The sequence below is a fragment of the Leucoraja erinacea genome, chromosome 26 (genome assembly GCF_028641065.1).
Source record: "Leucoraja erinacea ecotype New England chromosome 26, Leri_hhj_1, whole genome shotgun sequence".
Classification (NCBI taxonomy): domain Eukaryota; kingdom Metazoa; phylum Chordata; class Chondrichthyes; order Rajiformes; family Rajidae; genus Leucoraja; species Leucoraja erinaceus.
The window spans coordinates 24306356-24327380 of NC_073402.1; the positions used below are offsets into that span (position 1 = coordinate 24306356).

The following is a 21025-nucleotide window of genomic DNA, read 5'->3' on the forward strand; positions in this document are numbered from 1 at the left end:
GCTCAAAGTCAGATTTCTGGTACAATCACACTGTAGGACTATAGGACCCAACTGGAGATCCGCATTGTTTTAGGGAGTTGTAACAGGGAATGAACTTCCTGCTCATTGTTGCTGAGAATATTGCAGGGAATTGCTGCGTGGCTGGGAGTACCACTTCATTTTAAGTGTTTGTAAATCATGGCTCTCTGCTCGCAAGGAAAATTATCTCAGAGCACAGAGTTCTCAATGTCCTGGCCAACACAAGCAAAAGCTAACTCATCATCATTTCATTTCACTAATGCTGCTGAAGAACTAGCTCAAAGTAATCAGTTGCTTTGAAGCACTATTTAAAATTTAGATGTGTTTGGTGAGTAAATCTTGACAATGATTCTCAAAATATGCAATCATCTGTCATTGCTGTTAGGTTTTGATATCTGTCAGCATAAATCAGTTGAAGGAGTGAATTACAAAAATAAATGTATATTTAGACAAGACACCGAATAAAAGCATTTGATTAATTTCAATCACCTTTCTGTCACATGCATTTAATTGTTATATAGGAATGCTACGCATTTTTTGTTGGTTTAGTTTAAAAAAATGTACATATTGTGGATTCATAATAAGCAAATTAAAACATTACAGCCTCACATTAAGAAACTTCTGAAAACATCATTGAAAAGGAGACACAATGAAGCTGCCCTTCCACAAATAGGAACCTGTTCAATTTTGGCAAGGGTATGCAAAGGAATTACAAGTAAATATACCAGTGAACAGCAAGGTCTGCAGCATCTGAAAAGAATCAACATTTCATCAAGTGGATTCTTTAAAAAAAACATGAAGCAGAGCCTCAAGATGCAGACCCATGTATTGTTGTGCAAATGCTATGAAAATGCTGAGTGTTTCAGCAATTTGTCGTCATTTTACATCAGTTTTGCACCATCTGGAGTTGCTGTTTTTTCACCTGTTACATCTATTGTCATTGCTTTCCAAACCTCTCTCCAAGTATCCAATGTCAGATACAATTTTTCTTCAGCTGGTTTTATTATCCACTCCTACTAGCCCTTCAAACTTTAGTTTTGCTTCAAGTAGGAACAATCCCCACCACTTGCAGGTAATCAAATTTTGATGCCATGCTCAGACTAGGCATGGTTAAAACTGAATCAACTCACTTAGCTTAACAGTTGCCAGTGGTAGTTGTGGTGAGAAATTTTAAGTGTATGGGTCTGGTACTAATTTTGCATTCAAATACATCAAGAAAGCAAAGATTGCATCTTCATTACAAATTGTTCTGATAAGGGAGAAACAATGCGAGATAATTACATGCTACCCAAACACTTGGTTGATGGCAGCATACAAAATGAAGGAAACTGGAGCGGATTCTAACCCATGGTTGGAACAGAGCACAAAGAACGCATCATAATATTGCATTCCTTCTTTTAAAAAAATCATGTCAAAATTCATACCTTTTACACATAACTACGTTTTGGTAACAGTACATTCAGATACAGCCAAGCAATTACTTTTATAGCTCAAATGTTTGTTTTTCTTCTTTCAATTTTCCTCATCCTGCTGATCCTCGTGGGCCACAATTTCGATGGCTTGTATTTGGGTTTCGTTGTCCGTTTCAGGTGTCTTATCATCACAATCTACTTCTGCCACACCATCTGGGTCTGAGTCCATCTCTGGCCCAGGATGAATTTCAATCACAGTCTGCGATTCTGCTGTTGAATGATCAACACTATGGCTCTGAACAACAGAGGCCAGACCAGAGTCCACTGTGACTAGCTCCACGGGGCCCATGCTCACACCAGCCATTGTTGTGATGGCGTTGCTGTCTTGGATGGCGGCTGTGCTCAGCAGGGCAAGGCTGGAGGCGGGATGAATGGTGACCGTGTCGGAGGTAGTTGTCTTGGCCGCACTGACCACGGAGGCATACCTGGTGAAAATCTGCGACCCACCTGACAGTGTGTGGACAGTGACAGGGCTGGATTGCTGGCCAATGGACATGGGCATGGTTGTGACATTGGCAACAGAAAAGTTTGCTCCCATTGGCGTGATTGAAATAGGTGATATGACAGTGAACTGGGGTTGCTGAAGCGGTGTGGTTGGGGTCAGAATGCTGGCTGAGGCAGGTCTCTGGAGTCGAGGGCGCTTGTTGGGCTTGGGAGTGGCGATCGGCATCAGCACCACATTTTGTAATGTTTGGTTTTTCAGTTTCTGTTCCTTGGCTCGTCTCCTCTGCTCCTCCAGCTGGCGTTCCAGTTCTATTGGCAAGAAGGAAGCAAGAGTAGGAGGAATTGGGAAAGGAAAATAAATTATACATTATCGAAATGGTAACATCACCAACTGCACAAGTTCTTATTACACCTCATGTTGTGGCTCAGCACGTAGAATTATGAGGCAATTAAAAGTGTAATCATTATCAGAGTACAATTAAATTACATGTAATACCAGTTAGTACTGAATGGATCTTTAAAAGCAGTACTGTTCAAAGAAAATGAATATCAAACACCCTCTTTATCAATGTAACCATAAATAAATGCAATTAATAGAAAACATTACCATCCTCTCTTCACGTACATGCAAGATTCCTTCCTAGTCTTTTCCTGAAATTCCCAATTATCATCCCCTGAACACTACTGATGACCCACCTGAGCTTCAAGCTCTGGAATTCCCTCCATTAACCTGCACGGTTCTCTAATTCTTTCAGAGTTTTGATTACATGTCTCCTATGTGACAGTGTGACTCTTCTGTCAGGAACTGTGGGATGCTTTGTGTGTTTAACGTGATATTTTGTAAGTTGAATATGTGGTGTCAGTTACTCAAATGTGAGAAATTTTACAAAGCCGCCCCATGGCAACAATTAAGCTGCATACCAAAGGGGAGATGAAGAACCAGCAACGGGTAGATATGCAGTGTTGAATTTTTAATAATATCGAAGTATTTACTTTTTACAGACTGGGCATGCATGCTTTACTCTGTCAATGGACTCCAACATAAAGGATTCTTATAGAAGAAAAAGGTGTACCCAGCCAAAAACAATCTTATCCCTTGGATGCATACTATTTTGCGATTTTAATTCCTATTGACCGACTGAGTGCAGCTGTTGACGGACTTCCACATTCTCAGAGGAGAGTAGTGAGTGAGCGGGCTGGGCTCACCTCTTGCACCCTCGGAGGTGCTCTGGATGTTGAGGTCGGCTACGGGAGGTGCCCCCAATGCACAGAGTCAGAGTGGTGGCCATGTGAGACGTAGGATGGTGCATTTACAGGTCAATGTACCTGGTTCGATGTGTTGTGGAGTGGGCCGCTGGAGACCTTGCAGCAGCCTGGGGATCAATTGGATTGGACACGGCTTGCAGCGGCACAGAGCAGGGGAGGACTTTGACTTCACATGGCAAGGCCGACCCCTGCAACTCCGATCCAGTGCCGCTACCAGAAGAAAGGGCCTTTATGGCCAAGTTATGACACATTTTTAATAAAATTGAAACTTGAAGGATGCAAGATGGCATCCACAGTGTACAGATAAAGGAAAAAAGCACAACATTAAGTGGAAGATCAAGTCTGATTAAAGATAATTCAAAGGTCTCCAAAGAGGTAGATGGGAAGTCAGGACTGCAGTTGAGCTGGTGAGGGGACGGTTCAGTTGCCTGATAACAACCCGATAAATGCAACTTACCTGCAAGATCATTGTGAATCTGTTCTTGGCTTTGATCAGTTTGACTCTTCCTGTTGTCCAAGACCTTCTTCACAGTCTCCAGAAGGCCAAATGTGTGTGCCATGTTGTTCAGAACTGCAGCATCTGAAACAAACACACAACATATTCTGAAATGTTTTTATAATCCAGAACTGGAGATCAGTCAGAGTAAAGATTCTGCCTATCATGACAGATGAGATGAAATTTCTCCTTGGTCAAAGAAATATTCTGTAAATAGCATCTTCAATTTGTCATTTAATGTGAAATGATCAATGGGAATATGATTGTACGGCTGTATAGTAATTTATGAATGGCAGCTGCAAAGTACTTTACTTTTACTCCCATTTGGAATAGTGAGGTAACAAACTGAATGTGAAATGATCAGATGTGGCTCTCTGTCATAGTTCATCTCAATGATATGTCTGCAGAAACCCAAACAGGAATTAGTTTGAAAGTTACTGTTGCGAAAATTATCATTCGAGGGCCAGTATTCAAGTATGTGAAGCACAATACTCCTCTACCTACCTGTAATCTGCAGTGGAGTTTGACCCATCCTCTGCTGAACACCAGCCAGCATCTCCATCAGCTCCTTCTGAATATTGGTAACAACTTCCCCCAGCAAACCCACGTCTGCTATTCCTTTCCAGAAAGCCAAGGTGTCCTCTGCAACAAATAAAGCAACTCCATCAATCTCATATTCCACCAACACCAGTTACGTCCCAGATCAGATTATTATTTTAGAACTCTATAATGACAATGGATGCAAAACATTCTACCTCCACTTCCTCAGATAATGTGAGAAGCAAGAACCCACATAAACAGATGGTTCCATAGAGAACCACGAGACAGTTACAGGGAACTGTTCGGTTTGCACTTAATTTCAGTGCAACAAGGGTGTAGATATTTGGAATGGAAGCTTCTCAGGGTTATCGGAAGAAAAGTAATCACAGAACTAAATGACAATTCCTTCCAGAACCCACAAGGCAGAGAGCCAAATGGTCTCCTGTGGAGAAAAGCAGTGTCCACACAATGTACCTTAGACCTCCTAGTTTTCTCAACCTATGTTCATTAAAAGGCCACTTTGATCATTTCAAATTGCACTAAGTTGCTCTGCCGCAAACAGTGATCATCAGTTGCTTCAGATTTTCAACTGAAGCAACATTAATCAAAAGTGAAGAAAAATGACGGAATGGCCTTAAATAGATTGGAAGTATCTTTTGAGACCCAAGGACACACTGAAGGAGTTTAGTTTAGTGATACAGCGCGGAAACAAGCCCTTCGGCCCACCGAGTCCATGCCAACTAGCGATCCCCGCACATTAACACTATCTACACATACTAGGGATAATTTACATATATACCAAGTATACAAACCCACGCCCCAATTGACCTACAAACCTGTACGTATTTGGAGTGTGGGAAGAAACCGAAGATCTTGGAGAAAACCCACTCGGTCACGGGGAGAATGTAAAATCTCTGTACAGACAGCACCCGCAGTCAGGATCGAAACAACATCCCCGGCACTGCAAGCGCTGTAAGGCAGCAACTCTACCGTTGCACCACCGTGCTGTCCGTTCACAGTAAAAAAATATTTTTAAGTACTGCCACTTCTGCTATGTGGCCAATTAGTGCTCATCCAGGACACAAACAACTGAGATTGGTAATCTGAATCTTAGTCTTGGTATTGGTATGTTAATGTCAAGTGGACCAAGGTATAAAAACTTTGTTCTTAATGACATTAGCTTGATAAGAAACATTGGCGAGGTAAATGGGGCCCCAGTTTAATGTGCTTTCAAAGACAATATCTCTTCAAATAGGCACCACTTTCTCATTACCACTCACTCTGTTAGGATGCTGGAGAGGGGTAAAAACCACAGTATTCTAACATCAACGGATACAAGTCTATTATTCTTCTTAGGCAATCCCTTGGGATGAGGGTTCACCCACTTCTGCTGCAGATTTGTGGGTTCTAAGGTGACTGAAGAGCCTATGTGCGAACTAGATTCTTCCACATATAGAACAGAAGGTGAGAGTTGATAGCTTGGGAGGTAGTATGCTTGGTCCTACCATTTACAGAGCCTCACGTGCTACAGGGACTCAAGGTTCTCACTGCCACTACAAATGTTCCTTCCTCAATGAGTGGTCACAGCCGAATATGTGGGAAAGCTGCCATTTTTCCACGGTAGATTTGAGCACACCCTTTAATTTTTTCTTCTGTCCATTTGGTAATCTCATTCCATGACAGAGATTGGAATAGAGCAATTGTTTCAGGAGTCTGATATCAGGCGTACAAGTGATGGAACCTGCCCACGCAAGCTGAATGAATGTAATCTGGGCTTCAGTGCTGGCAATATCGGCCTGACAGAGCACAGTGACATTGATTACCTTATCACATCCATTCTTCTTTATGATGATGATATGTAATATGAACCCAAACATACACTTATGTTGACTGATGTAGACTCATGTTGTGGGATGGGGAGGGAGGATTGTGGAGACAATATTAGTTTTTCCCCCATTCAAGATAAACTGAATACAGATCATCCAAGTTTTAACTTGTTGTCACGTACAGGTCAGACCTTCACTAGGTCAATGCTTTTATGTGCTTCAGCATTCTGGGCAATTGCATTTTATAACCAATGGATAAAGCTAATTGTTTTAATGAAAACAATAAATCAGTTCACTCCCTTGCAAAAGGCAGGCAGCAGCACCTGATGTCAATGGTTAACTCAAAGCTAGCCAGTTTGGAACTTCAAAATTACCTGAAATTTCTTCACCATCTTTCCTGTTTAGATCCTCTGTAGTAACTGCCACTGTGGTCAAAGCTGGACTCCACTCAATGCACTCTTCAGTGTTCTCTTCAGACACCGTAATGTGGGCCCCATTACCTATAAAATTAACACAGAGCCTTTAAATGGTATACTTTAGTGTATAGTTACTGTGTAAAAAAAATTAAAACTCTCTCCTTACAAATCAGCATGCTTCATTTATAACCTGCCTACACCGTTCTTTACCAGTCAGAAACAATCCTGCATACGAAGGCAAGGATTAGCTGTTTCAAGTCTGCACCATATTTGTGATACCTAGAGAATTATGCAAACCACTTCTTATTCTACAAATCAATTCGCTACCAACCCGTGTATAAATTAAAGTCACAGAAAAAGGAAAGACTGGCAAATGGCTGGAGTGGGTGATTTATGACAGAAAATTCCTTTCTGACCCCCTCAGGCAATATAGTTAACTGCTTATCGACTTACCTTTTACATGATGAGATATCAGTCCCAGCCAGGAATCAGTCCAGCTCTCTCATTCTTGAAGGCCTGCACAGGGTCAGCACCCAGCACACCAACCGGCAATGCATTCCAGAAGCTCACTACTCTAGGAAAAAAGAGAACCACCTAACATCTAGCCTACTCTTACTTTTTGCATAGTTCAAATGCATGTCCCCAGTCCTCCCCAATCTATCAAACTGCAATGATCCATCATTATGTACACAATTCTAGCCTGAAAATATTTTCTGTAGCTCTGGAAGTAACTTTGGCAAAGAAGAATTGTAGAGAGTTTTGTATGACAGGGCCAGAAGGCCCAATATCTACTTGTGGGAAGCTATTGTTGCCGCGGAAAACAGACAAATTGTCGCAATGTTCTTCAACGAGCTACTGTCCCGAACATTCCAACCACAGATTTCATTCCGCATCAAGCTTTAACTCATCAAAAATAACGTAAATATTTAAACTGCATTGTCATATTGTAATGCAACACACAAAGAGTGGAGATCATGTGAATTCCTTACTGGATACTGCAGTCTGCCCAGTAAAGGCGGATGCAATTGGACCATGATATCCTCAGGGTTCACCTACTGCAATTTCAAGTTCCCTCAGTGGCAAACCAATTTTATACACATGGGAATGAATTCTGAGTGGGCAGACAGGATAATGACAGCAGGTTCCCATTCCTCAAAGGACCATAATGAACCAGATTAATTTACGATAGGCTGCCAACTTCAAGGTCACTTTTACTTACTTCCAGGTCAAGAACATCAATTCAATTTCTCAATCAGCACAGCTTGATTGCGTGATCAGTGGGTTAAATCTTGACTAAAATTATACAACATTGTGTTGGAGACAGGGAAGAAAAACAGCAAATGCTAGAAATACAAACTGATGCAGGCATACGTGACATACTCCACATTCCATAAGGACTTTTGGCGAAGAATTTCACCTGAAACAGTGACCTTCCAATCTCAGAAGGTTTTGTTTTGTCACAATCAACAGCTTGCTTTTGCATCAGGCTCAAACATAACCTACAGAACACTGATGTAGAGAACAGATTATTGCAGTCCTGCTAAGAGCACAATAGTCACATACAGTTCACATTTCCCTGATGAACTTGCAACATTCTCTGCTATCACTTCAGATCTCCATCACTCCTCATCCTCAATGCATCACTGCGGCATTACACTTACCTTCTATGGTGGTTGGAGTTTGTATCACATTGCTCTGCTGGCTGGGAACTGGTGCCCGAGCGCTACTGATCAGGAGGTCGAACTTTGTGCTTCGGCAGGTATTTGTACAAACTTTATCATGCTGAAAAAAGTCCAACTGCCCAGAATCCATCATCTTCCTACCAATAATGCAACCAAATATTAGGCACACAATACATTGGCCCCCTTGCCACCATACAACTACAGTCTTTAATCTCCATTTAGACTTTAGCCTGCAAAAGGATTTCAACTGAACTGGCACTTACTATCGCTCCCTTAATATTTTTTCTTGGGCCAAAAAAAAGTAAAGTAACAAAAACAAATTTTATTGCAACTTTCAAAATGGGAATGGATGGTTATTGGAGGAAGAAATTTGCAGAGATTAAGAGATAAACAAGGGGAATAAGTACCATTATTACACAAAATAACAATTGTCTTCTTACTATAACATTCAACGATAATCGGAGTTTAGGCTATTCTAGTTTTCATACAGCTAATGGAAAGGTTTATTTTCCTTTCTCAAGATGAAGAAGTCTTGCTCCTCTGACACCTAAAGAATTTATTCCTAGTTGTGGAACTCTCTCAACATTTCTCTAAAAAACCTACATTAAATAAAAAGATTCTAAAAATTACTATTTCATGATTGTAATTTTCAATTTTCACAATATTCTGTGCCATGGGTTTTAGTCATTTTAAAAAAGGGCAAGAGAATAAAAAACATATCCAAATGCTCAATGTACACCACAATCATTATTTCATTTTTATACAGCTGCATCAGAAACTTTACTTCAAGGATTTTCCAGAGATTTTAACTTGAAAATATTGATTTACTTGGATTGGCACAATCACAGAGTGCAGTGGCCATTCTTGAGATGTAACAATAGGCAGCTGTTTGGGTTATGGTCAACGTCATTCACTTCAGACAACAAGACATAGAAGCTATGGAATTACCAAAGCATGAAGTGCATTCTTCATCTCATACCCTGCTACTTGTTTCATAAAGACCCTTCTACCTTGCTGCTATAAACCTTCAGCTGTAGAATATAGTCCAGTAGTTTTTCCCCCCATTTGTGTTGCAAACAAAGTTCACACCATAGAAAAAGCACAGCATATTTATGAGTGATAGGTTAACGGAGACAAAACAATTTCCATTGGACGATGTGACAATTCAGCAACCTAATCCAATACATAGTTAAGACCAGAGCTCAGCACAAAAACAGTAAACACAATTTAGACTTATTGATTGCTTTCAACGTGTTCAAGATGGAATTGGACATACTCTGGTTAGGACACCGCAAAAATCTCTTTGCAACTGAGAAAGGAAGAGAGCAGTGTAAACAGATAATTGCTAGTTTATTAAGAACCATGTAAACTGCTATGACTGTCCATTCAACGTAATATTATTAGTGGTGATCACCATACATTAAACAATGAGTAAATGTGAAAGTTTAGAGAAATGGTTGAGGGGGATGGGGGGGAGATAGATGGAAAAGGAGTAGAATGGGTAATATCATAGGGGACTAGAATTTTACCAATACAGGTGAGGTTCCTGATAGGTTGTATGCAAGTCTCATAGGTGTAAGCACACAATCCAAGATTTTTGTATTCACATAATAACAGATCTGTGAAGTCTTCAAAGGAAGAGCATGTTGCAGCACCAGATTGTCACAGAAGGCCACAAATGTAGAAAACTGCGAGAAACTGCGACACAAAATATCAAGGTGTTTAAAGCACGTTCGAAGACAAAAGGCTGATCAAAATGGACCAATTTCAGGAACTTTGGCTTTTGGAGAAATGCAGGGAGGGCACAAGAAAGAGAAACTACTGATGATGTAATCTTAAGCAAAATACAAAGTGTAGATTAACCCTTATTAATCCATGTCATTTTTTCCACAACACATATATGCATGCCACCCATTACATGATATTACAGTACTACACTAACAAGGACAGCCAGCTCTCAGAAGCCACACAGAGCTGGGAATGCATGGCTGGCAGTTTGAATGCTCAGTATTACTGAATAGAATAAAGACTAATGTTTTACCATGTATGTGGTGGTGGACCATTTACAAACACAAACTACTGGAGAAACTCAGCGGGTCAGGTAGTACCCCTGGAGGGGAATGGATTGGAAAATGTTTTGAGTCGGGAGTCACAATCTGAGATGTCGTCTTTCCTACCCTCCAAGGCGGCATGATGGTGCAGCAATAGAGTTGCTGCCTGAAGGGCCTGTCCCACTTAGGCTATTTTTTAGGCGACTACAGGAGACTAATCCTGTCTGGTCGTGAGTAGTCTCCTCAGTCGCCCAAAGAGTCATAGCATCTTTCTGGTCGCCGCTGGATTTTCAACATGTTGAAACATTTTCAGAAGCAGTCGGCAACAGTGGGTTTGACACCAATTAGGGTAGCTTGATTTCTCCTGACGTAGTTGGTGCCAGGTTGTCGCCGGTGCTAACTTTATGTCGACGGGGGATCCAGTCGCTGTTTTTTCAGCGACCTGCTACGACAATGACAGTCGCCTAAAAATCGCCTAACAGGCCCATTACGGCGCCAGAGACCCGGGTTTGATCCGGACCACGGATGCTTATCTGTACTGAGTTTGTACATTCTCCCTGTGACCTGTGTGGGGTTTCTGCGGGATATTCGGATTCCTCCCACAATCCAAAGATATACAGGTTTGTAGGTTGTGGCTTGGTATAATTGTAAAATTGTCCCCAGAAAGGCCCGTTTCCCCGCTGTACCTCTAAACTAAAAGATGCTGCCTGAACCGTTGAGTTCCTCCTGCAATTTTGTGTTTTACATTTACATTATGTACCTCACAGTGGTTTTGGCTGAGCATAAATGTGGGTCAGGAAATGTGCAAAGCTCTGTACTTTTTTTGAGAAAGTGCATGGGATTTCATACATCTACCTGAAAGGACTAGTAGCATATAAAGTTAAATCGTCTGGGCAAAACGAGTCGCTGTCAGCAATGTTGCTCAGTTCCAACTAAAAGTCTTTGATACTCAACATGGACTCGGGTTTGCACAGATGCTGCCAGACCTGCTGAGTATTTTCAGCATTTTCTAACTTAATTCAGTGAATTAGAAACTTTGCAACCAATGGTAAGTGGTACTTGATCTTACCCACAGACAGGAATCTAATGCTAGACATACAATTCATTACTCAATAAACACAATAAAAAGTGGGAGTAATAGATGGGAAGAATGGAATAAAATATTGAAATGGGTAAATGATGGTAATATTTTTGATGTGGAGAAGAAAAGGAGGTAGGAAGGCTACGTGGGCAATCAAAGTTAAAGGAGGAGATTTAAACATGCTGAAAGTGGCCCTCACATTAGAAACGTGTATTGAAAATTAAAAGCAAGTACTCACTCTGGCAGTTCAAAATACATAAGCAAAGAGGTTAACAAAAATGGCAATTCTGTAAAATGATACTAACCTCAACATTATACCACCTATTCTAATTGCTCGTTTCCAGTCTTTCAGTGTAGATTTCCCTGCAAGATGTACAAACTGCTTTGGGCTTATGAGCTGTTCATTAAACTAAAAAAAAGGAAATACAAAATTCATAGTCAAGAGTCATACAGCATGGAAACAGGCCACACGACCCAACTTGCCCATGTCGATCAAGATGCCCCATCTATGTTAGTCCCACCTAGAAACATAGAAAATAGGTGCAGAAGTAGGCTATTCGGCCTTTCGTGCCAGCACTGCCATTCAATACGATTGTGGCTGATCATCCAAAATCAGTACCCCGTTCCTGCTTTCTCCCCATATCCCTTGATTCTGTTGGCCCCAAGAGCTACATCTAACTTTCTTTTGAAAACATCCAGTGAATTGGCCTCCAATGCCTTCTGTGGCATTGAAACATCCATTGAATTCCACAGATTCGCAACTCTCTGCGTGAAAAAGCGTTTCCTCATCTCAGTCCTAAATGATCTACCCCTTATTCTTAAACTGCGATCCCTGGTTCTAGGACTCCCCCAACATCGGGAACATTTTTCCAGCATCTCACCTGTCCAATCCCTTAAGAATTTTATATGTTTCTACAAAATACCCTCTCATCCTTCTAAATTCCAGTGAGCAAAAGCTCAGTCGACCCATTCTTTCATCATATGTCAGTCCCGCCATCCCGGAAATTAACCTAGTGAACCTACGCTGCACTCCCTCAATAGCAAGAATGCCCTTCCTCAAATTAGGAGACCAAAACTACACAGAATACTCCAGGTGTGGTCTCACCAGGGCCCTGTACAACTACAGTAGGACCCCCCCCTGCTCCTACATTCAAATCCTCTTGCTATGAAGGCCACCATGCCACTTACTTTCTTCACTGCCTGGTGTACCTGCATGCTTACTTTCAGTAACTGATGTGCAAGGATACCCAGGTCTCATTGCACCTCCCCTTTTCATAACCTGACACCATTCAGATAATAGTCCTCCTTCTTGTTTTTGCCACCAAAGTGGATAACCTCGCATTTATCCACATTATACTGCATCTGCCATGCGCCGGCCTACTCACCCAACCTATCCTAGTCACCCTGCAGCCTCATAACATCCTCCTCGCAGCTCACACTGCCACCCAGCTTTGCATCATCCGCAAACTTGGGAGTTTTTACATTTCCCATTTCCCACTAAAACTTTTCTATCCATGTACCATCCCAATGTCTTTTAAAAGTTGTTATAATACCTGTCTCAACTACATGCTCTGGAAGCTTGTTCCATATAACCGTGAGTGAAAACGTTGCCCCTCAGGTTCTTATTAAATCTTTCCCCTCTTACCTTAAACCTACATCGCCTAGTTCTTGATTCCCATACCCTGGATAAAAGACCCTATGCATCACCCATATCTATTTCCATCATGATTTTATACACAATTCCGTTTAAATTGGAAGTATTACCCATGCAGAGAATATCTATTGTGGTAGTAGGAAAATAAAAACATAAACAAGAGCAGAAGAAAGAGTGCACTAATTAGCCCCTTGAGTTCTAATCAAATTAGATCATGCATGATTCAATCTTGGTGACCACACCACTTTCCTACACTACTCTGCACTTAAAATAGTAAATCTTAACCTTGAACATATTCATGACTCCACCCCTGGAGCTTTGTGGAGCAAATAATTCAAAGATTCAGTAGTGATTTATAGGCAAATTCTTCCTCAACCCTCTGAAATAATCCCAATTTCGATTTACCTGCCCCAGTTATCCAAAAACAGACAAGATAGCTGCAAATTAAGAACCGCCTCATGGTGGGTTTCAATTCTGTAGCTCTCTATACACAGTAAAAAGGATTGCCCCTTATTTGTAAATATAAACAGCATAAGCATTTGGTCTAATTTTTCAAAACACCACCATGAACCATTTGTGAGGGACATCAGGACGTTCCTGACATTTGTGTGGGAGATGGTGACTCTGATGTAGGCGCCGGCACCAGTTTACTCTCTTTAATAAATCCAAGGAGGGTTGTTCCAACCACAGAACCCTCATTGCTATCTCCTTTGAGCCACCATAATTCTATTCCAGTCAAATGTCCAACATAGGACTTTGCCAGTCTGCCTCATTACAATACTGAGCAGCACATCAAGCAATCATCAAAAATATCAGAATAGTAACAGCAAGAACATTTTAATCTCAATCATACCTTTACGCATTTCACATTAATCCCCGGGCAAACAAACTTCTTCCACATTAGAATGGCTTTGCTTTCCCCACAAGTAATAGGATAAGCAATTTCAACATCTTCATTGCAGATATCTGAAATAAAAAATACAAAACCATATTATTTTACTGTGTACATTGTGGGTATGTCATTATACAAGTAATCCAAAATGCTTGGTCAAAATCCCATGCTAGGATTGGATCTACATGAAATGTATTCCTGATTTAATTAGAAGCTAATATGATAATGATAACCATTAAATTACCAGATGGCAAATCCATGGAATTTGACAACAATGTGCTTTTAGGAAGGAAATATGCTACTTTAACCCATTCTGGACAGGCCACTTAAGACTTGAAGCAAGTGGTTAACTAACAAACCACTAAAACAGCTTCCCACCACCTTCTTCAGGCCAATTAACAATATGAAATACAAGTTGACATGGTCAAAGGCACTCATACCCCAGAATGAATGAACTAAGAAAAAAAGTTACGTCACTGATTGTCCCTACTTTTCTTTGGAAAACAATTCAAAAAATAGTCACACAGCCAATGGGAGAATGAAAACACACAATTGAATCAAGTCACTCGGTCTTGCTCCACCATTCAATAATACCTTAACAAATCCTGCACTGCAATTCAACTTTTATTATCTGATATACCTTGATCCCATGGTATCCAAAAATGTCAATTTCTTGACTGCACACTCGACAACTATTCCATTGAGGGGTAGAAAATCGACAGCAGACAATCTCCTGGTAAACTAGTTATGCATAGTGCTAAAGAATTGGAGTCAGGAAAGTCTATATTTTCACCACAAAATGCACGGAATCAAATGCAACAAGATTTAAGGATGTGCAAAGTATCCTCGGTTAAATCATGATCATGAAGAGTGATTCTTAAAAAACTCTATTGAAGAGAGAGCATCTGTTATATTGTTTAAACTAGCCCCTTGTCTAGGAGGTTTATAATCTAATGTAAAAGAGTGTTCCTTGTTACATAATGTTTCACATTATAACATGCTATCAGTTGAGCGAAAAGTCAGCTCATTTAAGAGGGACATATTTGAGTACTCTTTCGACATCTATATTTCTTGTAATCTTTCACATTTACTGTTTAAATGGAAATTCAAGCAAAGTAGCACATCAGTTTTCCAAGCTACACAAGTGAAATCAGCAAAACGCCAAAATCAACAAATCTGTTTAAAACTTGTTTCTAACTTTCCAACTGCACAACCCTGATAGTCAGTAAGTAGCCAGTGACTGGATGTTGTGACTGGCGCTGGAGGTGTAGATTTTTAACAAGTGAAAATGCAGCCATTCCTGCTCAGCCTTGAGGCTTCCATGCCATGTTTTGCCAATGTACATCTTGGATTGAGACTTGAAGTGGTGCAAGTTCATTTGGTGGGAGTGTATTCCTATCAGGACAACAGAATCCACCACAAGGCCATTTGGCCCTTTGTTCCTGGGCCAACTCCACAAAAGTACGATGTCTCAGCCGATTAGGCAAATTAATAAGTTTCCATGGTGACATGTCAGAATTGATTTATAAAAACATGCAAGTCATTGTTTCAATCTTTGCATTGTATGTGAAATTAATTTTATTCCCTGAGGATGATCCCAAAAAGTGGTTGATTGGTTGAATGACATCAAAGTGAGAAACCTGGGCATTCATAACACTGCAGACCTCACCTTACTGGCATTTAATTAGTACAGTAAGCTCAGATAATCTGCTATCCGATATGCAGAAATCCAAACTGTTTGGCATCTGGTTGACAGGGACCCTTACTTTTCTTACTCTTCATTTCAACTCTCAAGAAATACAAGGCAAAACATTTTGAAAAGCTATAAAGGACAGATTCAGTAAATGGAAGATCGCGAAGGAATACTGATAAACATAGTCATCTTGGGTTTAAGTCCACAGTTCCCTGAAAGTGGCACAAATGTAGATATGGTTGTCTTTATATAGACACGTGCTTGTCATTATAGGTAAGGGCATAGAACATAAAATTTTGGACTTTACAAAACACTGGTTCAAATGTACTTACAGTATTATGTTCAGTTCTAGTATTCACAGAAAACATTTTTCTTTACACATAATAGATGCAACATGCTGCCAGAGATAGTGATGGAGTTAGATACAATCTCTATATTTAAGAGACAACTGGACAGGCACTTAAAAAGGCACAGCACAGAAGGATATAGACCTACTGTAAGAAAATGGGATTATTGTAGTTGGGCGAAAAAGTCAGGATGGACAGTGGTCAAAGGGTCCTGCTCAATGAGTGACTAGTAGCCAAAGATTGAATTGAAAGATTTACCCGTCTTGATGAACCTTCTCTTCTGATCCACATAGCAAACACGTTATTCTGGTTCTCTGTTAATCTCTTTCACTCGTTTATTCCATTAAACTCGTTATTCTAAATACCCCTTGAACATTCCCAGAGTTTGGTTCTATAAATGGTGTGGTGAAATATATTTCAGAAACTAGTAAAACAAATCCGACCAGCTCTTTGCCCAGTGATCGGGTAGTGAGTGAGGTTTAACAGGAGAAACCTGACATTTTTGGTTTGGCAGCAAAGGTAAAGCAGCCATGATGGAAATATACAGAGTTTTTGAGTAAGTTATAGAATTGGAGTATGGTGGTTTGCAAAAACATGGCTGAAAGCTATTTGTAAAAGCCCAATGACTGGAATTCTACACAAAGGAAGCAAAGCAGGAATGAAAATAACATGACCCCAAATAAGCATGACATTCTTCATAGCATACAAAATACACATAGCATAGGTAAGAAATAGTAAAACTTCTATACTTCATGGATTCCCGTTTTGCTGGGTTTTGTTTAGAAACAAAATTCCATCCTCTGACATTTACTAATAGTCCTCTACTCCGCTTCTGTAACCTCCTCCAGTTTACAGTAAATAAAAGCACACCTAGACAAGCATGGGTTAAGATGCAGAGCAAACCACCTTTTACATTTCTGCCATCAACCATGCAACATCTAGCCACAGCAGTCTAAATACACCAATCTCTATACATTCCACAGTCTCACTTAATTTGCTAATGCAATACATCATATGTTCTTTGAGTGAGACTTCAATTTAGTCACATGCTCACTCATTGTGCAGCGACTGGGTTGAATTTGCCTTCGGACTTATTTTACATGGCCTTCACAGCTGAATAGAGATGATTTTCTTGCTACCAGACTGGTCTGGATTTAAACCTACTGGTCTGGGTTTAAACATAATGATCATGCATATGAGCCTCTATGGAATTTTGCATTCTTTGCTTGAGGTTAGAGGTAGATGCCAAGAAAATTCTGCATTAAATGCTCCCAATTACCTTGATCTTTGTAGAAATGAACTGCCACTGTTGAACTGACACATAATTTGGAGTACAGCAATTGTTTCGTGTCCTTGGCAGACAGGAGGAGATGAGGGTTCAACAAATATCAGCATGCCAAATCAGAAGAATCAAGTCTGCATGTTATCTGTCATTTTGCAACGACTCCTTCCTGGACCTATCCATTAACCAAATAAGGGTGGCAAATTCAACCTCATCCTTGTTGCAATCTCATGATTGTAAAGCAACACTGTCCTCGGTTTCAGCCCCTCCCCAATAACAACCTTCATCTTAAATGGTATTTTTAAACTTCTGTTAATGCCCATATCACTTCATGTAAGCATTAGCAAGCAAAGCAAATTGCAGTCACAAAAAGAGACATTGATGACAAGCAACCAAACTTTATCAAAGCGCACACTTAAAGCAATATTTTAGCAAGACAACATTCAGCAGCTAGAAAATAGAGAACACAATACACAGTTCTAGGAAACCAGTGGAGAAAATTCATGAAGACACATATATGTCAAGTGTAATACCATATTTAAATGAAATATTACTCTGTTCGTTCACTCCATTTCTATTACATCATTCAGCCGAGGGCAGGATCTGTGTCCCGATCACCATCAAAGCTACTCTTTTGAGCTACATTTTCATTTACAATTTCCCCATGTTCTGTCCTCATGGGCACTTACAAGTCAGAGTTTGCTGACAGTACTGTTCCCTAGATAAACTTCAGATGCAGAAGCAGGAAATGTCCTCAGTTTAAAACAGTTCCTGGCACTCATTCAGCAATTTAGTGAAACCACAAACTCAGAACCAAATAATTTTTGCACCAAAGTGGAAGCCCGTGCACTCTTCTTAAATTATATTACAACTGCCATGTTCTTACATGCTCACCGAGTAAACTTATTACATTATTTTTACTAAACATCAGTTACACCAAATGATAACAATCACCTTTTGATCCCCCAACTTATCAATTAAATTGAATCTAAATTGTTATTACTTTTCAAAACTACCACAATGTAGTGTGATTCACATTGTTGCAATGTCTCATGGGATTACTGAGTTACACAGGTAATACATTTCCTGACAGATTTGTGCCTTGAGAAGCAACCTTGGCAAGCTAGCTTACCACTTGACAGTATAAACTAGCTCAAAAACCACTTGATTTCTTTCTGGTTGGAGTTACGGGACAATGATAGGCACTATTAACACTGTTTGATTTTGCTTCGCTGACTTATGGGTGATAAAGTCCACGTAGCAACTTTTCTGAATGTTTCAGCTGGAATCAGAAAGGCATAGGGTCAAATCTGGAATTCTCATGACTTAGTTCTACACTGAGCCCATTAGTAAAATTATTCCTGATTAATACACAAAATAAAGAAAACGTGATTTCAGTGTTATTAAAGTCTTTAAATTATCAACCTTCTTTTTCCCTCAGTTGCTCTCTCATCTTTAAATCCTGTTTCTCTTCATGCAACAGGGAGCTAGGAAGCAAGAGTTTCTACAGCAGTGCCCAAGACACATGGCTAGAGCATCCTGAGCAGAGAGACATTGATAAACAATGGATTGATTGTCCTTCATTGTCAATGCTGCTCAAACTGCTAGAACGATAAGCAACAATTCAACATGCGTTTCACAATAGCAATTAAACAAGGCCCAATGACATTCTCAACTAACATTCAGACAACACAGTGTCTTCTCAGCCCAAGTCTTCACAGCTTCCTGTCAAATTATCATCCTAGTCTGGAAAGACAGTAGAGCAGTGGCCAGGGTATGGACTTTCAGGTCCATACCATTTCCTAAAATTGGACGTGCTTTAAACCCGAGAAATCAGGGATTTAAATATGTTGGCGCACTCTTCTAAAGATTTTTAACCAATACAGCAAAACCCAGCAACCAAATCATTTTATTCATTTACAGAATGTACATATTTATTTTCCAATGATGAAAAGTACACATTTTCAAATCCTGACTCGTTAAAGGAATGCAAACAATCTAATTTAATAGGCACAAGCAGTTTTAATTTTTCTTTCAGCTTAATTGTGGAAATACCTTTCCCGACAGCAAATAAACGCTGTCAACTCGACAACCTGTGCTTTCAACAACTTTCAAACATTACAAGTGATCTCGGAAGATATGGAGGAACTGTGAAACCTCACATTAGTCAGTTACAACTTCAGCATTGAACTGCAATACACCAGAGAATTAAACAACCATTATAAGACGTAAATTGGCCAAGATAGACTGGCAATTGATTCTTAATGGGTTGACGGTGGATATGCAATGGAAGGCATTTAAAGACTGCATGGATGAACTACAACAATTGTTCACCCCAGTTTGGCAAAAAAATAAATCAGGGAAGGTAGTGCATCCGTGGATAACAAGGGAAATCAGAGATAGTATCAAAACAAAAGATGAAGCGTACAAATTAGCCAGAAAAAGCAGCCTACCAGAGGACTGGGAGAAATTCAGTCCAGCAGAGGAGGACAAAGGGCTTAATTAGGAAAGGGAAAATAGATTATGAAAGAAAACTGGCAGGGAACATAAAAACTGACTGCAAAAGCTTTTATAGATATGTGAAGAGAAAAAGATTAGTTAAAACAAATGTAGGTCCCTTGCAGTCAGAAACAGATGAATTGATCATGGGGAACAAGGACATGGCAGACCAATTGAATAACTACTTTGGTTCTGTCTTCACTAAGGAAGACATAAATAATCTGCTGGAAATAGCAGGGGACCGGGGGTCAAATGAGATGGAGGAACTGAGTGAAATCCAGGTTAGCCGGGAAGTGGTGTTAGGTAAATTGAATGGATTAAAGGCCGATAAATCCCCAGGGCCAGATAGGCTGCATCCCAGAGTACTTAAGGAAGTAGCCCCAGAAATAGTGGATGCATTAGTGATAATTTTTCAAAACTCTTTAGATTCTGGAGTAGTTCCTGAGGATTGGAGGGTAGCTAATGTAACCCCACTTTTTAAAAAGGGAGGGAGAGAGAAAACGGGGAATTACAGACTAGTTAGTCTAACGTCGGTAGTGGGGAAACTGCTATAATCAGTTTTTAAAGATGGGATAGCAGCACATTTGGAAAGTGGTGAAATCATTGGACAAAGTCAGCATGGATTTATGAAAGGTAAATCATGTCTGACGAATCTTATAGAATTTTTTGAGGATGTAACTAGTAGAGTGGATATGGGAGAACCGGTGGATGTGTTATATCTGGACTTTCAGAAGGCTTTCGACAAGGTCCCACATAAGAGATTAGTATACAAACTTAAAGCACACGGTATTGGGGGTTCAGTATTGATGTGGATAGAGAACTGGCTGGCAGACAGGAAGCAAAGAGTAAGAGTAAACGGGTCCTTTTCCCAATGGCAGGCAGTGACTAGTGGGGTACCGCAACGCTCAGTTCTGGGACCCCAGCTATTTACGATATATATTAAGGATTTGGACGAGGGAATTGAATGCAACATCTCCACATTTGCGGATGACACAAAGCTGGGGGGCAGTGTTAGCTATGTGGAGGATGCTAGGAGGCTGCAAGGTGACTTGGATAGGCTGGGTGAGTGGGCAAATGCATGGCAGATGCAGTATAATGTGGATAAATGTGAGGTTATCCACTTTGGTGGCAAAAACAGGAAAGTAGACTATTATCTGAATGGTGGCCGATTAGGAAAGGGGGAGATGCAACGAGACCTGGGTGTCATGGTACAGCAGTCATTAAAAGTAGGCAGTGAAGAAGGCGAATGGTATGTCAGCATTCATAGCAAAAGGATTTGAGTATAGGAGCAGGGAGGTTCTACTGCAGTTGTACAGGGTCTTGGTGAGACCACACCTGGAGTATTGCGTGCAGTTTTGGTCTCCTA

The 21025-nt window shown here is 40.4% G+C and overlaps 1 protein-coding gene across 1 annotated transcript in view; it reads right to left on the reverse strand.

Annotated features, from left to right (window-relative positions):
* Positions 1-508: 508 nt before the first annotated feature.
* LOC129709837 (glucocorticoid modulatory element-binding protein 1-like) overlaps positions 509-21025 on the reverse strand; it is a 29583-nt gene continuing 9066 nt past the window's right edge. The window contains exons 3-9 of the mRNA XM_055656446.1: positions 13800-13912; positions 11598-11701; positions 8140-8297; positions 6437-6562; positions 4201-4338; positions 3658-3780; positions 509-2243 (exon numbers count right to left, since the gene is read on the reverse strand). Of these exons, the coding sequence (XP_055512421.1) occupies positions 1531-2243; positions 3658-3780; positions 4201-4338; positions 6437-6562; positions 8140-8297; positions 11598-11701; positions 13800-13912 (1475 nt within the window). The 3' untranslated portion in view covers positions 509-1530. The remainder of the gene's footprint in view (positions 2244-3657; positions 3781-4200; positions 4339-6436; positions 6563-8139; positions 8298-11597; positions 11702-13799; positions 13913-21025) is intronic.